We start from the raw sequence: 14,790 nt of genomic DNA, 5'->3' as shown, positions 1-14,790 counted from the left end.
GGGCTAACCCAATATAAGATCAAAGACAATGAACCTTTTTAAAATTTGCGAGGCATGTAAATTTGGATTCTAGCTCAAGCTCCACATATAACAAAAAGTAGAATTATGTCTCGATAAAAAGAGGAAAAGCACGGGATGGTGGAGACGGCCAAATGCCCATCTCTTTTATCCTTTTTGACAGTAAAACAGATGGTTGGCCAGTAAATAATGCATGTTTCTAAACGGCATGTTTTTCCACTTCTTTTTCCCCTTTTCCTATTTTCCTTCTCGTTTAAAATTACAGTTGAGGGGAAAATGTCGGTACATTTTTTGAAGATAATGCCATCACAGATTCTAAAACTAGTTATCACTGTTATATCATAGAAAAATTCAGTGGGAGTGACAGCAGACAACAGTTGAGACCAACAGGAAACCCAATAAACACAATATGGCAAAACCTTTATCTACACATCAAGTTGCCCCTCAAACGACCGAAGATTTATTTGGAGATCAGAACCGAAAGTTCATGGTGCTGAACTCAGTGTATTACACGTTCTCGAGGAAACCCATCATCAAAGTTGAGAGAATAGCTGTGGAAGTCATAGCTGAACTGCATGCTGCCTCTTCGCAACCTCATAGCTTTCCTCCACTGGGACTTGAGCTTCAAAACAAACTGCTTCAATGCATATAATTTTGGGCAGCAACACAAAGTCGGCCTTCTTTCTACCTCGATAAGTTTGACTGCATGCTCATCGTTTGCTATTTTCTTTTCCCACTTCAAGATCTGAATCCTCTTCACGATCTGCATTCTCAGAATTTTCAGTTCTAGGCTTTTAAAGCTAACTTATCACTTTATATCCACTCAAAGTTGAGAGCCTGCAAATCTAAAAGCAACAAGAACAGTAAGATATATAGTTTCAAAGAAAGCATGAACTGAGCCTTTCATGCATCTAATTCCCTACCAAGAGATGTCACCGTCTAAGATGTTAGATGGCACTTAGCCATTTGTCTGACATTAGAACCACTATCACCTAATGTTCTTTCCACTTTGCTTTGCCATCATTCCTAGGTCATCCATTGTCTCAACTTGGAGAAAGAACTAGTGATATGATGTCTGAGATGGGCACTTTCTGGATTAAGTGATTAACCTTCCAAAAAGTTGCTAGCGTTTATCATTTGTGATTTTTCTCTTGGTTTACGCATGAGAACTTGCTGCAAATAATCTAAGAAATTAGAAAACAAGAGAGATTAAGAGTAGGTTGGACATGACTAAAAAGTTTATGCCGTCCATGGCAAAGTCTGACCCTTCTAGTGCTGAAAGGAGGAAACGAGAGAGAAGCAGCGCCCTTCTAGTGCCTAAGTTTGACCCTATTATTTGCCCCACGAAAATACTTTTGACTTTATATGGAGAGTTAGGAAGGCCCACAAAGATGTGACAATATCTTCATTGGGCAGATAATAGATGGTCAGATGCTTGGTGATAATAATTAGTAACAAAAACAGCCACCGATATTACTGTACACGACAATAAGTTTCACCAACATTTCTGCGAAAAAGAGAAAATGATAACTTCCTGCTATGAGAATATAGCGATTTTCAATACCAAGTTTGGTATTTTACATCATTTTTTCAAAAAATTTCTCCCTAGGTGAAATTTCACATCCTTTGTTTCACAGATTAAAATGGACCTTTTCAAAACCTTTAATCTCACATAGTGGACCACTAACATCTATGTATTGTTGATTTTGAAGACTGATTTTTCTTGATTGCACTTTTAAGATCCTAGCTAAGGTCCACATACAGTTAGTGCTGAACATGATCTTTAACAACAAAAATTTAGATCAAAATAGCTCTTACTACAAGTACACAAAATGAAAATGCCACTTTCAGCAATAGATATAGAAAAGAAAACGAACCTTATTGAAGAACAGCACAACAAATTTCAGCTATCAAGCACCACATGCACCATTAATTATTTGAGAGCGACAAACATGAAAGATGTAGAGACACCAAATTCTCTCAGCAAGTTCACCTGGGAATACATCACATTATCTACTTAAATATTTTATACAAATCTTCATTTTTAAAATTAAAGTTCTTTAAATTATCAGAGAAAGAAAAGTTCATCTATTTGATATCCCAGATACAAACAAAGATTAGAGTGAACTATTTCAGTTGACATAAAGCATAGAATCTCAATAGAGAAGAAACAGAGAGCTATAAGTAAAAATCAGGGGTAGGTTCCCTGTTGTCCCCATATGATTGACTAGGCGTCACATGGAAAGCTTGTTTGGATCCAGAATTTCGCTCTATTTAGCTAACATGCCTATGCCAATTGTGGATGTTATACCTATGGCTTTCATCTCATAAACATGATTCAAGTGTGGGTAGCCATAGGTATTAATATCTATTAAAGTGATCTACATAAATGCAACCACATTATGCCAGCAGACAGAAGAGAATGGGTATTAAAGTAGCAAAAGCCAGCCTCCTTTTAAATCAATCAATAAGTGGTCATGTCAAAACTACCAGGTAGGCAGATTCTAAGCAAAAATGGTAATTGCTTATTGTCTTAATTTACACCTGCAGGGTACAAGCAAAGCAATTATAATTGGGAGATCATATTTGACGGTGAGGGCTGATTGACAGCATTGACAAAATTGTATGTAAACCATGCATTTGCTGGGAGTGATTCTATTCTAAGTTTTAGGCTGGTATTTCAACAAGGCTTTCTCAAGCTCCGCCTGGAATAATACCATAAGGCAAATAGTTGACAGCCAAAGTTAATCTTGTGGCATTTCGTATTTAGCCATTTTAAGGTTCCTGACTCAGCAAGGAATGTAAACTTTACATCTATATAAAAGCGTCCATAAGGAGTATATGGATATGAGAACCAATATACTCACAGTCTTTATGCTCATTCCTGTCTTGAATACAACTGCAGCATCTGCAAGACAATATAGAGAGAGAGAGAGACGAATTGAGATGTAAATGCTTTCATTTGATTTACAAATTTGAGACATATTATAATGATCAATTAAAATTTGATTTACAAATGCCAAACCTTATCATAGAAGGCTTTCCCTTGAATTGAATCTCAATTTCACTCAGGTAAAGTCTAAATAAGGTAGGCCTGCAATACCAGTTACAACCATCTTGAACCATGAAGCAGGTAAACTACAAGCACTCTCAGAAATATCCAATTACCCAATGGAAATGGACTCATTCGGTAATGAGGAGACATTCAATGATCCCAATATTCTCAATACCAACAAGCGTTCATACTTACTATATGATTTCTGCCATTAATGTTCAGTAGGTATATACAATAGGCATTATATTTAAAATGATGTAAATTTGTGCGATCTCCAAAATTTTAGACATGCATAAAAGAAGTGTTATTGCTCACAGTGTAACATACAAATTGTCCTAATTATCCGGTCCAACAGAGACAATTCATATTTTCCAAAGCCACACAGATTAATAGTACCAGAATGGAAGCGAAACTGCTGCCAGAGCAGGAGATGATTTCCACAATAGGTGAATTTGACCACCCAACAGTCCCATCAGATAATCAAGAATACCTCCTTCCTAATTTAGACAACCAGAATAAACAATAAATAGTGGCACAAACTAGAAGGTTAGAAGCAAGAAAAAGATGGATTTGGAGCTATAATCGTAAACAACTATAACATGATACTTCCCATATAACTTCAAAACAGATTTGCACTACAATTGAAGATGTAAAATGCACTCTTTGAGGGGCAAAATACATTCATTTGACTCATTCTCAGTGTTTTGTTATAGATATTGCACAAATTGCATAGAAATAGCATATTCAAAATAGCCACTAAAAATGTCCAATACTTGACAGACTACGAACTAAAAAGATTTGATCCTTCCCAGAGCAACAGTTTTTATCCTATAGCTAACTACGACAATTAGGCTAACAGGAGCTTTCTTTTCAGCATCAATCAAACAAATCTTTTTGAAATGTTTTTGTGCATTTATCCAGATGAAAAAATGGCATGAAGAAATGCAGTTAAACTATACATAAAGCTGCAGTATCATTCTAAGGAAAATCAAGGGGAACTCTGGGTATATTGAAGGTCTATTCAGATTCTGAGATCAGTAACTGCAAGCACAGAATCAATGACTTCTGCTTCTGCAGCATCAGGGGCTTAACATAGAACTGTGGCCTGTAAATCATTCAACTCCTTATGATACAATCGTAGAAGAATAAAACCACCTTTACTATTTTAAGGAGAAGCCCACATAAAAAAGAATGCTGAAAAAAGACCAAACCCAAACTAAGTTCCTCCATTACATGTGTGCATAAATAAATAAAAAATACATTAGCACAAAGCTCATAAACACAAGTAAACCAAAATGGTTGTACACAAAGAAAATAGACATATGCAACAATCACTGATGTTAATCCTCAAGAAATACCTTCGATTTTTTTATTTCCTCTATTTGATGACTACTTTGAGATATTTCAAAGACAGAGTTAGCAAGCACATGATATTGCTTTGAGATGGTAACAGAATCATAAGATGCTGACATCAAGTGTTCAATTATGCAATTCCATCTGCTTGCAATGCTTCCTAGTAACAAGAGCTCCTGTTTTTCATGATATAAGGAGGAGAAAACAAGGAATTATAAGTAAATTAATGCTTAAGGAGACAAACACCTCCAAATAGAGGCTCATATAAGATAACAAGTATATCTTGAACAGACACCACATCTACCACTACCAATCTCAGGTAAGCAAAGATAAAGAAATATGAAATTAATTAATCACAATCAGTCCAGAAATGAAAACTGAAACTATGCACTTGTAAGAAAGAAGAAAGAAAATTTCTGTTGCAACCAAATTGCAGTTTGTCTCAAATAATTGACAGTTTTAGAACAAGACCATATTTTTCCCAACAGTTAAACAAGTTTTCAAGTCCCATTACATCTACCATAAACATAAAACAGTAAAAGGAAGAAACAAAGTATCCTTTTCTTATCCTGATAAATCATATACAAAAGTTACCAGAAATGTACATTCAAAGTCCAAATAAACAAAAGGAAAATAATGCAAACCATAGCATACCAAAACTTCATACTTCCCAGACTTTAAAATCTATCATAGCTATATTAGATGGACACATGACATGACGCTGTGGGATGTAAAAATGCATCGGTAGGGGAGCGTTCCGCCTTAGGGGGAAGCACCCGCGTGAGCGGGAGTAGACGAAGCGGAAGCGAGAATGTCGGCTTGAGTAACGCAAACATTGGTGAGAATCAATGCCCGAAAACCAAGGGTTCCTCCGCAAGGTTCGTCCACGAAGGGTGAGCCAGGGCCTAAGATCAGGCCGAAAGGCGTGGTCGATGGACAACAGTGAATATTCCTCTACTACCCCTTGTTGGTCCCAAGGACGGAGGAGGCTAGGTTAGCGAAAGATGGTTATCGGTTCAAAGACGCAAGGTGCCCTGCTTTTCGAGGTAAGAAAGGGTAGAGAAATGCCCCGAGCCAATGTTCAGCGTACAGGTATTGCTGTACTGAAGTAACCCATGCTATACTCCCGGAAAAGCTCGAACGACCTTCAACAAAAGGGTACCTGCACAAAACCGACACAAATGGGTAGGTAGAGAATACCTAGGGGCACGAGACAACTCTCTCTAAGGAACTCGGCAAAATAGCCCGTAACTTAGGGAGAAGAGGTGCCTCCTCACAAAGGGATCGCAGTGACCAGGCCCGGCATTGTTTACAAAAACACAGTCTCCATAAAGTCGTAAGACCATGTATGAAATGGCCTTTGCCAGATCTTAGGAAGGTCAAGGAAGTTGGTGACCTAATGACAGAGAGCCGTGATCGAAGCCCCGTGAACAACGGCCGTAACTTATAACGGTCCTAAGGTAGCGAAATTCCTTGCGGGTAAGTTCAGACCCGCATACGAAAGGCGTAACGATCTGGGCACTATTTCGGAGAGAGGCTCGGTGAAATAGACATGTCTGTGAAGATGCGGACTACCCGCACTGGACGAAAAAGACCTTATGAAGCTTCACTGTTCCTCAGGATTAGCTTTGGGCTTTACCTGCAGCTTAGGTGGAAGGCGAAGAAGGCCTCCTTCCGGGGCCCGAGCCATCGGTGAGATACCACTGGAAGAGCTAGAATTCTAACCTTGTGTCGGGACCTACGGGCCAAGGGACAATCTCGGTAGACAGTTTCTATGGTGCGTAGGCCTCCCAAAAGGTAACGAGGCGTGCAAAGGTTTCCTCGGGCCGGACGGAGATTGGCCTCAAATGCAAAGCGGCGAGGAGCTTGATTGCAAGACCCACCCGTCGGCGAGGGGACGAAAGTCGGCCTTAGTGATCTGACGGTGCCGAGTGGAACGGCCGTCGCTCAGCGGATAAAAGTTACTCTAGGGATAACAGGTGATCTTCCCAAGAGCTCACATCGACGGAAGGTTTGGCACCTCGATGTCGGCTCTTCGCCACCGGGATGTAGTATGTTCCAAGGGTTGGGCTGTTCGCTCATTAAAGCGATGCGTGAGTTGGGTTCGAACGTCGTGAGACGATTCGGTCCATATCCGTGTGGGCGTTAGAGCATTGAGAGGACATTTTCCTAGTACGAGAGGACCGGAAGGACGCACCTCTGGTGTACCGTTATTGTGCCCACAAGATGTATTGGTAGCCAAGTGCGGAGCGGATAATCTTGAAAAGCATCTAAGTAGTAAGCCCACCCCAAGATGAGTGCTCTCCTATTCCGACTTCCCAGAGCCTCCGTGCTTACGTAGGGAGCGGCAGGGGTTCTCTGTCCTCGCGGGATCGAGTGATGAAGTTTTGAGAATTCAAGAGAAGGTCACGGCGAGACGAGCCGTTTATCATTACGATAGGTGTCAAGTGGAAGTGCGATGATGTATGCAAATGAGGCATCCTAACAAACCAAGAGACTTGAACCTTGTTCCTACATGACCCGATCAATTTGATCGGGCACTCGCCATCTATTTTCATTGTTCAACTCTTTGACAACACGAAAAATCCATTGTTCAACTCTTTGACAACATGAAAAACCAAAAGCTCGCCTCCCTCTCGATCTATCCATGGGATGGAAGGCGGAGACCTTTGGTGTCCCCTCGATCAAGAATTGGGGCCTCATAATCACTAGCCAATATGCTTTTCCTTTTCTCACACGCCTTTCTTTGTTCATGGTTCGATATTCTGGTGTCCTAGGCGTAGAGGAACAACACCAATCCATCCCGAACTTGGTGGTTAAACTCTACTGCGGTGACGATACTGTAGGAGAGGTCCTGCGGCAAAATAGCTCGACGCCAGGATGATAAAAAGCTTAACACCTCTCATTCTTATTACTTTGTCAATATGAAAAAGTAATAAGAATGAAAAATGAAAAGGTCAGTCTTATTCAAAACCCCAATTATGAAATCCCCTCTCGGCCAAAAAACATAGAACAAATAAAGAGCAAGAACTAGACAAGTAATTGCCATGAACAACCATGGTACACTCACTGCTAGGATACACATCAACCATGGTAAAGCAAGCTTCCATCATTACTATTTATATCAAGTAGAACGAACTTACAATTGCCTGGTGCAGATCATTTTTGCTACTTTTTTCAGAAATGTGCAGCTGCCCAAACACTTTTTGCCATTGTGCATTGGCGTCTGAAAATATTAAGCTTGCACCAGACACCATCCTAATGGTTCTCTTATCAAGAAAATATGACAAAGCCCTTGATTTCCAACGGTTCCAAGTGACAACATCAACTAATGCATCTGCACTTCTATGTACAGAAACAAAGTACATTGGCTCAGACCTTTATGGAAAGTGATAAAGAGTAAACATTTGATCTGTTGAAGAATCTTGCAGACTGTAAACACAACATCAGAAAATTGCTAGTTGAAATATAAAAAAGGGAGATCCATGAGTTACAAAGAGAACAATAGGATGGCCTTTTTAGACTCTAAAAGGGTAATTTTAAGAACTTAAACAGATTCCATCACCTTTTACAAACTATGATTCGCCATTCATATTTCTCTACTTCCATGATTTCCAACAAGGAATTACTAGCAATAAATATTGTTACCTACCGCAACAAAGCTGGAACTGTTTCATGATTCATTTGCTCCCTAAATAGGCTAGAGACAGAGTCAGTCCGGCTGCTATGTCTCATGGCATTAGAAAGAACATCCAATCCTTCCTCAATAACTGAAACGCATGACACAGAAGATTGTCTCCTGAAGAGTTCATGAAGAGCAATTTTAGTAAAATTATCAGTACCAGACTTTTCGGTTTGAACAGTAGGAGTTAAATCTGGAGATGATGTACTGGTATCCCTCATACAAATCCTGCTTTGCAGTGTCAAATTATTCAAATATGCATTGAGACAGTCATGCTCTGGCTGTGAAAGGTCACTAAGATCCATCTCCACTATTGCTGTAATAACAGCTCTTAGATGTAAATCCCTCAATGGAAAATTATGGAGCAAGTGTTCCGACAAAAAACTTCTTGCCCTTCTAAGAGTAACAGATGACAAATCTGCAAGACCCTGGCACCATTTAAGAAAAAAGAAAGATATTAATAACAATACAATCTCATTGAATTTCAAGTAGTAAATAAGAAAGCAGCATATATAAAGACCAGAACCTGAGGAAAGGACGGATGCGATGTCATTTCGGACAGAGCTGCATCAAGCTCCTGAATAGACTCTTGATAAACATCCAAGCTGCTTAAACGCCTAAAAACCTAAACAATAGGGTAAAAGAAATTTCAATTAATATAGTTTGCATAGCCTACTCCAGATGGAGGGGGGGGAGAGTTCTTTCTTTTCTTTTCTTTTCTTTTTTTTCTAAATGGAAAGATCTCAAATTTCTTGAACAATCACTATCGTACATAGCAAGCCAATCGACGAGCTAGTAGAGAAAAGAGAAAGAGGGTACAGACTACTGACATTTTCAAAGAAAAGGGCCCATTGAAAGGCTCGCTTGATGTTATCAGAGTCCCAGTGAGCGAGAAGACCAGAGGATTGATACCCAGAAGCCAAAACCAGGATATCAACAAACCCTTCTATCAGTTTCATCATTTCTTCCAGCGATATGTCTGGGTGATTCCATCCCATCTTCTGGTTTTCTTCCTTGAAGTCTGTTGTGAACGACGTCGATTTAACAATGAGACAGGAGATAAGGAAGAGGTGTGAACCCAAGCAGGGTTTGGATAGCAAGAGAGCGGGGTGCAGAAGATTGCTACGTTATCAATAGGGGAGTTTTCCCGCCACAGCTTATAGTTTCAAGAAAGGCTAAAAATGAGAAAGAAGATGAAACTAAGTTCTACTTTCCGGTTTGTTGTCACTTTGTTTAATTGAGGTCATTTTATCAAAATGACTCTAAAAAAATAAATAATTATAAAAATATCTAAGTTCAAAAACAATCACTCAAATTATTTGAAATGAAGAGTAAAATAGGATTGGAGTCTTAATGGCTGGTATATGGGTATTTTTTTTCATAATCCCACATCGGTATACATTTATACCAATGTTTGAAAAAAAAATTGGTTGGGGGACAAGTGGTCGGCACCACTTTATAATATTAAATATATATATTTTTTAGTGATGATATATTGATGGCTGGCACCCACTTTATCTATCAGATAAAAAAATTCAAAAAAAAATTGAGTTAGGGGTACTAGATGGAGAAAAAATCTGGTGATCAGCAATGGTTGACAGTAAAACTTGCGGTGGTGGGATAGTTGGGGTTTAAATAGGGGTTTTATAATTGGGGACCATTAGGGGTGAGGAGAAGGAAAAAGGAAAAAAGAAAAAAAATACCTGAGAGCACCGTGACTCATGCCTGTTGGTTACGTCAGTGCAGGCCTGAAGCCGGCCACCAAAAGACTGGAGCCCCATTGACAGGGCTGACGCTGGCCATCTCATGCATGGCTTGACACAGCAAGCCTGCCTAGTCCTTACACCGGCCATCTCAAGGCCACACTAGGCCAGCGTTACATGGCCAGTTGGGCATTTAGTATCCCTAACCGAATTTTTTTTTTTGATAAAGTGGATGTCGGCCATCAATGTACTAGCATCAATTTTTTTAAAAATATTATAAAATGGCGTCAACCATTTATCCCTTCAACCAAATTTTTTTTCAAATACTGATATAAATGTATACCAATATGATATTGTTTAAAAAAAACCCCAAGTGCCAGTCATTAAGACTCCCCAACCTCAAAAATTAAATTTTTTTTTATGCCTGACACAATCATCAAGCAATGGTTGAGTCCAAAATCAAGGTAGTGCTTGCCATTAAATCTCCTCAACCACATTTTACTGTTCATTTTAGGTCATTTCGATAATTATTTTTGAACCTAAGTCATTTTTATAATTATTTATATTATTTGGGTCATTTTGATAAAATAACCTTTAAATTGAGGGCCGCAACATATATGGACTTGCTACTATTACCAGTCGGGTCTTTGTCGCAAGGATCGGGTGTTACGTTTGTCCGCTCCGAGGAGGCCTCACAAAACAAGCCTCTGAGAAGGTTCCTTACTCGACTGCAAGCAAACCCACCTCTCATTTCTAGGTAGCATACCTCAAAACTTCATTTCTCTTAAAAACGGGCTTTATTTTTTCTAATCAAAATCAATTATTACAAACATTAACTCAAATTTTCAAATCCTCAATTTTAACAGCACAATCAAAACCTAAAAAGCATCAGGCGATATTTATATTATATCACAAACTTTTATTGGGTGCCATTTTTTTAAAGAAAATAATAATAATAATAACAACGTGAATAATTGTAATCTTTAATATTGATTTAAATGTATCAATTCATTATTTTATATATGGATGATATTGACAATTTATGAAAATTAAATCAAAAAAATTCAATTTTAAAATTGTACAAATAAAAATTCATAACATTTAACATTAGATCACGTACAATATCAAGATTTATCCTCAGTAACATCCTGATCCAGGATGTTATTAAAGTTATTGTTTCACAGTCGGCAACAATAAGCACATCAATTTGCATGTATTCAAGGTCTGGCTGTTTGGTAGATTCTATTGAATATTTCCCTGGGAATGTGAAGAAGCTGGTAATGTGTTATAACTGAAGTTCGATGAGCTTCCCATAGGGTATCATGCAGTCACAATGGGTGAGTTCTTTTTACCATGGACTGCAACAAGATCAACGTGGCTAGATATCATTGAGAGGGATCAGTCGCCTTGCTTACGCTTAAAAACATAAATAAAGCATGTACAGAAAATAATTAAAAATGAGTTTTTAGACAACTAGATATAAGAAAATAAGTTTACAGGGTCACTACCGTTTCGCCAAAACCTCTCAGAAACATGTTATAAGTAATAGAAAGATGACATTAAAACTACAATGTCAAACAAAAACCGTGAAAATCTTTCAAACAATAGCATTGGCAGCACTTGCAATTCTAGGCCACAGATCAGCACATTCCTTTCCAATGGGGCCAGTGATAGCAGATCCTGAAAACACCAAATCAATGTGCACCAGTAAGTTCCAAATACCAATCCAACAAAGTAACACTTTCTGCCACTTAGCTACAGATGAATAGCGTAACAAGCCAACAAAAGACAACTGATTTTTCTTAAGTATTGCACTAACCTATGTTTCTTCCCACTATCAATATTGGACACATGCCTTTATACATCACTCTCAACCACACCCAGATGTAACATAATTTTTACTAAGGGCAGAAATTAGAATAGCCACAAAGGCGTGTTCGTTTCAGAATTATGGTATTACCAATAACAAAATTTCAGGAATCTTCACTTGATCTCAATTCTAACATGGCAAGAGCAATAGAACCATAGCAAACAGGAAAAGGAACATTTAAAAAGCGATAAGAACAAGATAAACATCTGAAGTTTAGAGCCCCACAAGTACTCGTTGAAAACTTGTAATTTATAACTAGATATAATGAACACGATGAAGTGAGTTGGTTTACCTTTCATTTCCCCTTTGGGGTTGACAATGACACCAGCATTATCTGTAAACAGATAATAAACCCAAATTACATTTTGAAAGGTAAGGCAAATAAATAATAGTAATATGTAATAAGTAATAACTATATCAAATATACCAGCAGACAGGTAACACAATGCAATAGATAAACAACATCATGCTGTTTAGAACTGGCAAATTCCCATAATTCTATGCTTCTCATTAAGAGTAACCAACGATTGAAACCAGCTACCCCATTATCAAACGAAGCAACAAAGATGAAGAAATGTTTGGACCTTCGAAGTACATGTAGACGCCATCCTTTCTACGCCAAGGCTTCCGCTGTCGGACGATGACAGCTGGCAACACCTTCTTCCTCAAATCTGGCTTTCCTTTCTTGACGGTAGCCATGACCATGTCGCCGACACAAGCCGATGGAAGCCTGTTGAGACGACCTTTGATTCCTTTCACAGAAATGATGTAGAGGTTCTTCGCTCCCGTGTTGTCTGCGCAGTTCACCGTCGCTGCCACCGGCAAACCCAGTGACATCCTGAACTTGTTCCCCGCACTACCTCCCCTTCCTGTTGCAAATGAAAAGAAAAATAAACGTCAAGACCAGCGAGGGTGTTGGTTGGAGAATCGGAAAGTGAGAGAAAATGAAGGAAAAATGTTTACCTCGCTTTGACATTCTTGAACGGCTCTGATCCGCTCCGCCGTTTGCAAATATCTGTTTTCTTGAGAAAGGGCTGCTGCTTCATTATATACGCTGGCCTAGGGCTTTACTTGAGATTTTTGGACTATTTGGCTACACTGATTCAGGTTTTCACTTTCTTAAACCAAAACGCAGCGTTTTATTTAAAGGAGATCGAGCCGAGAATGATATCCTCTCCTCCGTTCTTCCTCTAAAAAGATAATTATAAATAAAAATAAAAATAATGAAAACAGTTGCAGAACTTAATAAAGAAACAAAGCAATGAATTGCATTTCGCTGCCCAGCTCTCACCTGCTGTTGCACTCTCCACCCAAAACTACCTTAAAATTGGCATCCCACGTCAGCCCTAGAATGTTCTTCAACGACAGCGCTACTAATAACAACAGCGGTAGCACAAATGGTTTCAGTCTAATAAAAAACGTCTCCCAGCTGCTCTGGGGCGCATCCCTCCCTCCTGGAATTCTAATCTCAACCGTCCGTACAGCATGGACTTCAACGTGGCAGATCATGATGTCCCAACTGGCTCCCTCCGATCCCTCCGGCGCTTACACCAGGCCTCCCTCAAAATTCCGCCTCAACCCAACCGCCGCAACCACCAAACTTCACCTCTACGTGGGCCTCCCCTGTCCATGGGCCCACCGGACCCTAATCGTCCGTGCCCTCAAGGGCCTCGAAGAAGCCGTCCCCGTCTCCGTCGCAGGCCACGGTCTCGACGGCTCTTGGGAATTCAAAGATGTCCCCGACAAGGACAATGATATCCTGGTTCCTACCATGGATAGGGTAAATAGGTGCCGGAATTTGAAGGAAGTTTATAGGCTAAGAAAAGGCGGGTATGATGGGCGGGCCACGGTGCCAATGCTGTGGGATGTAGAGAAGAAAGAAGTAGTTTGCAATGAGAGCTATGATATTATTGAGTTCTTCAATTCGGGTCTAAACGAGTTGGCCCAGCACCCTGGTTTGGATCTCTCCCCTTTGGAGCTGAAAGAGGAGATTGAAGAGTGGAATCGGGTGATTTACCCCAATGTTAACAATGGAGTTTACAGGTAAAAAGAAATTTTGAAAACTTTGCTTGATAAAATTACTTTTAACGTTTAAAACTTCTATGGTTGCATAAATTACCCTAGTTTGTTTGAGTATGATTTGGATGATGTTGTAGATGTGGATTTGCTCAAAGCCAAGAGGCATATGATGTTGCGGTGAGTGGTTTGTTTAGTACATTGGCTAGGATCGATGATCACTTGGGTAGTTCACGCTACTTGTGTGGAGACAGATTGACTCTTGCGGATATTTGCTTGTTTACTACATTGATTAGGTTTGATCTTGTCTATAATGTTTTGTTCAAATGTACGAAGAAAAAGCTGCTCGAGTATACCAACCTTCACGCTTACATGCGCGATGTTTATCAGGTACCGCATGGTTAAATGTTATGAAATTGTTCAGATCATAGCTGTAAACAATCATATGCATATATGTCTAAATTTTCGAACCCACTGCACTTTAACCACTCCAACTAAGCTCAAGCCGCAAGTTAATGTGAAAGAATAAGGTGATTTTAGGTTGCTTGGCAGTTCAAAAAAATCCTCAGTTATGAAATGTAGATCATTTTCATTTCTACTTCTGCTTTAGCTTAACTTGGCCTAGAAGACCTTGTTGTTTCTCCATATTTGGGCAGTGAATTTAGTTGGTAATGCTTGTGTAGAGCATCTTGTATCACTCACTATAAGTCTGTTTAGGGGCGAAGAATAGCATCGATTAGGATTCTGTTTTTGTTAAGGTTTTCTGATTTAAAATCTGCAGTACGTAGAACTGTAATGTTGTGCTTCTTATCAGATTCCGAAGGTAGCCGCCACTTGCAACTTTCTGGAAATTATGGATGGGTATTACCGGATGCTTTTTCCGTTAAACCCCGGCAGCATTCGACCAGTTATGCCCTCAGTGTGTGAGCATGAATTCCTCTGTAGACCCTCCGAGAGGGAAGCAATGTCTTCTGTAGGTAAAAGAGTGCAACATGTTTTGTAAGTACCTCCTTAAGTCTAAACTCTTGTACATCTGTTTAATTTTGGTATATAATGTTAAATTGTTAAAATATATTATTTTATGAAATTATGT

The 14,790-nt window shown here is 39.2% G+C and overlaps 3 protein-coding genes and 1 non-coding gene across 4 annotated transcripts; 1 reads left to right on the top strand and 3 right to left on the bottom strand.

Moving 5' to 3' along the window:
* Positions 1-331: 331 nt before the first annotated feature.
* LOC108457204 (uncharacterized) lies at positions 332-9,347 on the bottom strand. Its single transcript, XM_017756125.2, has 10 exons — positions 8,939-9,347; positions 8,635-8,733; positions 8,079-8,536; positions 7,570-7,771; positions 4,432-4,602; positions 3,470-3,570; positions 3,044-3,112; positions 2,886-2,926; positions 1,896-2,011; positions 332-863 (listed from the first exon to the last, which is right to left on the bottom strand). Exons 1-9 carry the CDS (start codon positions 9,104-9,106, stop codon positions 1,929-1,931), a joined length of 1,392 nt encoding a protein of 463 aa, XP_017611614.1. The 5' UTR covers positions 9,107-9,347; the 3' UTR covers positions 332-863; positions 1,896-1,928.
* Positions 9,348-11,259: 1,912 nt separating this feature from the next.
* Positions 11,260-12,773, bottom strand: LOC108456258 (60S ribosomal protein L23). The gene is made up of 4 exons (XM_017754859.2): positions 12,645-12,773; positions 12,266-12,550; positions 11,974-12,015; positions 11,260-11,491 (listed from the first exon to the last, which is right to left on the bottom strand). The coding sequence occupies exons 1-4, from the start codon at positions 12,655-12,657 to the stop codon at positions 11,409-11,411; spliced, it is 423 nt and encodes a 140-aa protein (XP_017610348.1). The 5' UTR covers positions 12,658-12,773; the 3' UTR covers positions 11,260-11,408.
* Positions 12,101-12,243, bottom strand: LOC128295751 (small nucleolar RNA snoR137). Its single transcript, XR_008286309.1, has one exon. It is a non-coding gene; the product is annotated as a small nucleolar RNA snoR137 (small nucleolar RNA).
* Positions 12,774-12,808: 35 nt separating the features above from the next.
* On the top strand, positions 12,809-14,784 carry LOC108456248 (uncharacterized). Its single transcript, XM_053030798.1, has 3 exons — positions 12,809-13,724; positions 13,838-14,087; positions 14,512-14,784. The coding sequence occupies exons 1-3, from the start codon at positions 12,943-12,945 to the stop codon at positions 14,698-14,700; spliced, it is 1,221 nt and encodes a 406-aa protein (XP_052886758.1). The 5' UTR covers positions 12,809-12,942; the 3' UTR covers positions 14,701-14,784.
* Positions 14,785-14,790: the final 6 nt, after the last annotated feature.

Source organism: Gossypium arboreum, chromosome 7, assembly GCF_025698485.1.
Source record: "Gossypium arboreum isolate Shixiya-1 chromosome 7, ASM2569848v2, whole genome shotgun sequence".
NCBI lineage: Eukaryota > Viridiplantae > Streptophyta > Magnoliopsida > Malvales > Malvaceae > Gossypium > Gossypium arboreum.
The sequence above is the reverse complement of the archived record's forward strand: the minus strand, read 5'-3'. Positions and strand labels throughout refer to the sequence as shown.

Bases quoted from the DNA above. Each gene is read 5' to 3' on its own strand.
- LOC108456258 (XM_017754859.2), bottom strand. The intron at 12,016-12,265 runs GTCCAAACATTT...ATCTGTTTACAG, and splicing joins CGTCTACATGTACTTCGAAG to ATAATGCTGGTGTCATTGTC. The intron at 11,492-11,973 runs GTAAACCAACTC...TGGTGTTTTCAG, and splicing joins CCCCAAAGGGGAAATGAAAG to GATCTGCTATCACTGGCCCC.
- LOC108456248 (XM_053030798.1), top strand. From the start codon at position 12,943: ATGAATTGCATTTCGCTGCCCAGCTCTCACCTGCTGTTGCACTCTCCA. The intron at 13,725-13,837 runs GTAAAAAGAAAT...ATGATGTTGTAG, and splicing joins GTTAACAATGGAGTTTACAG to ATGTGGATTTGCTCAAAGCC. The intron at 14,088-14,511 runs GTACCGCATGGT...GCTTCTTATCAG, and splicing joins ACATGCGCGATGTTTATCAG to ATTCCGAAGGTAGCCGCCAC.
- LOC108457204 (XM_017756125.2), bottom strand. From the start codon at position 9,106: ATGGGATGGAATCACCCAGACATATCGCTGGAAGAAATGATGAAACTG. The intron at 8,734-8,938 runs GTCAGTAGTCTG...CCTATTGTTTAG, and splicing joins GGGCCCTTTTCTTTGAAAAT to GTTTTTAGGCGTTTAAGCAG. The intron at 2,927-3,043 runs GTTTGGCATTTG...ATTGTCTTGCAG, and splicing joins GGAAAGCCTTCTATGATAAG to ATGCTGCAGTTGTATTCAAG.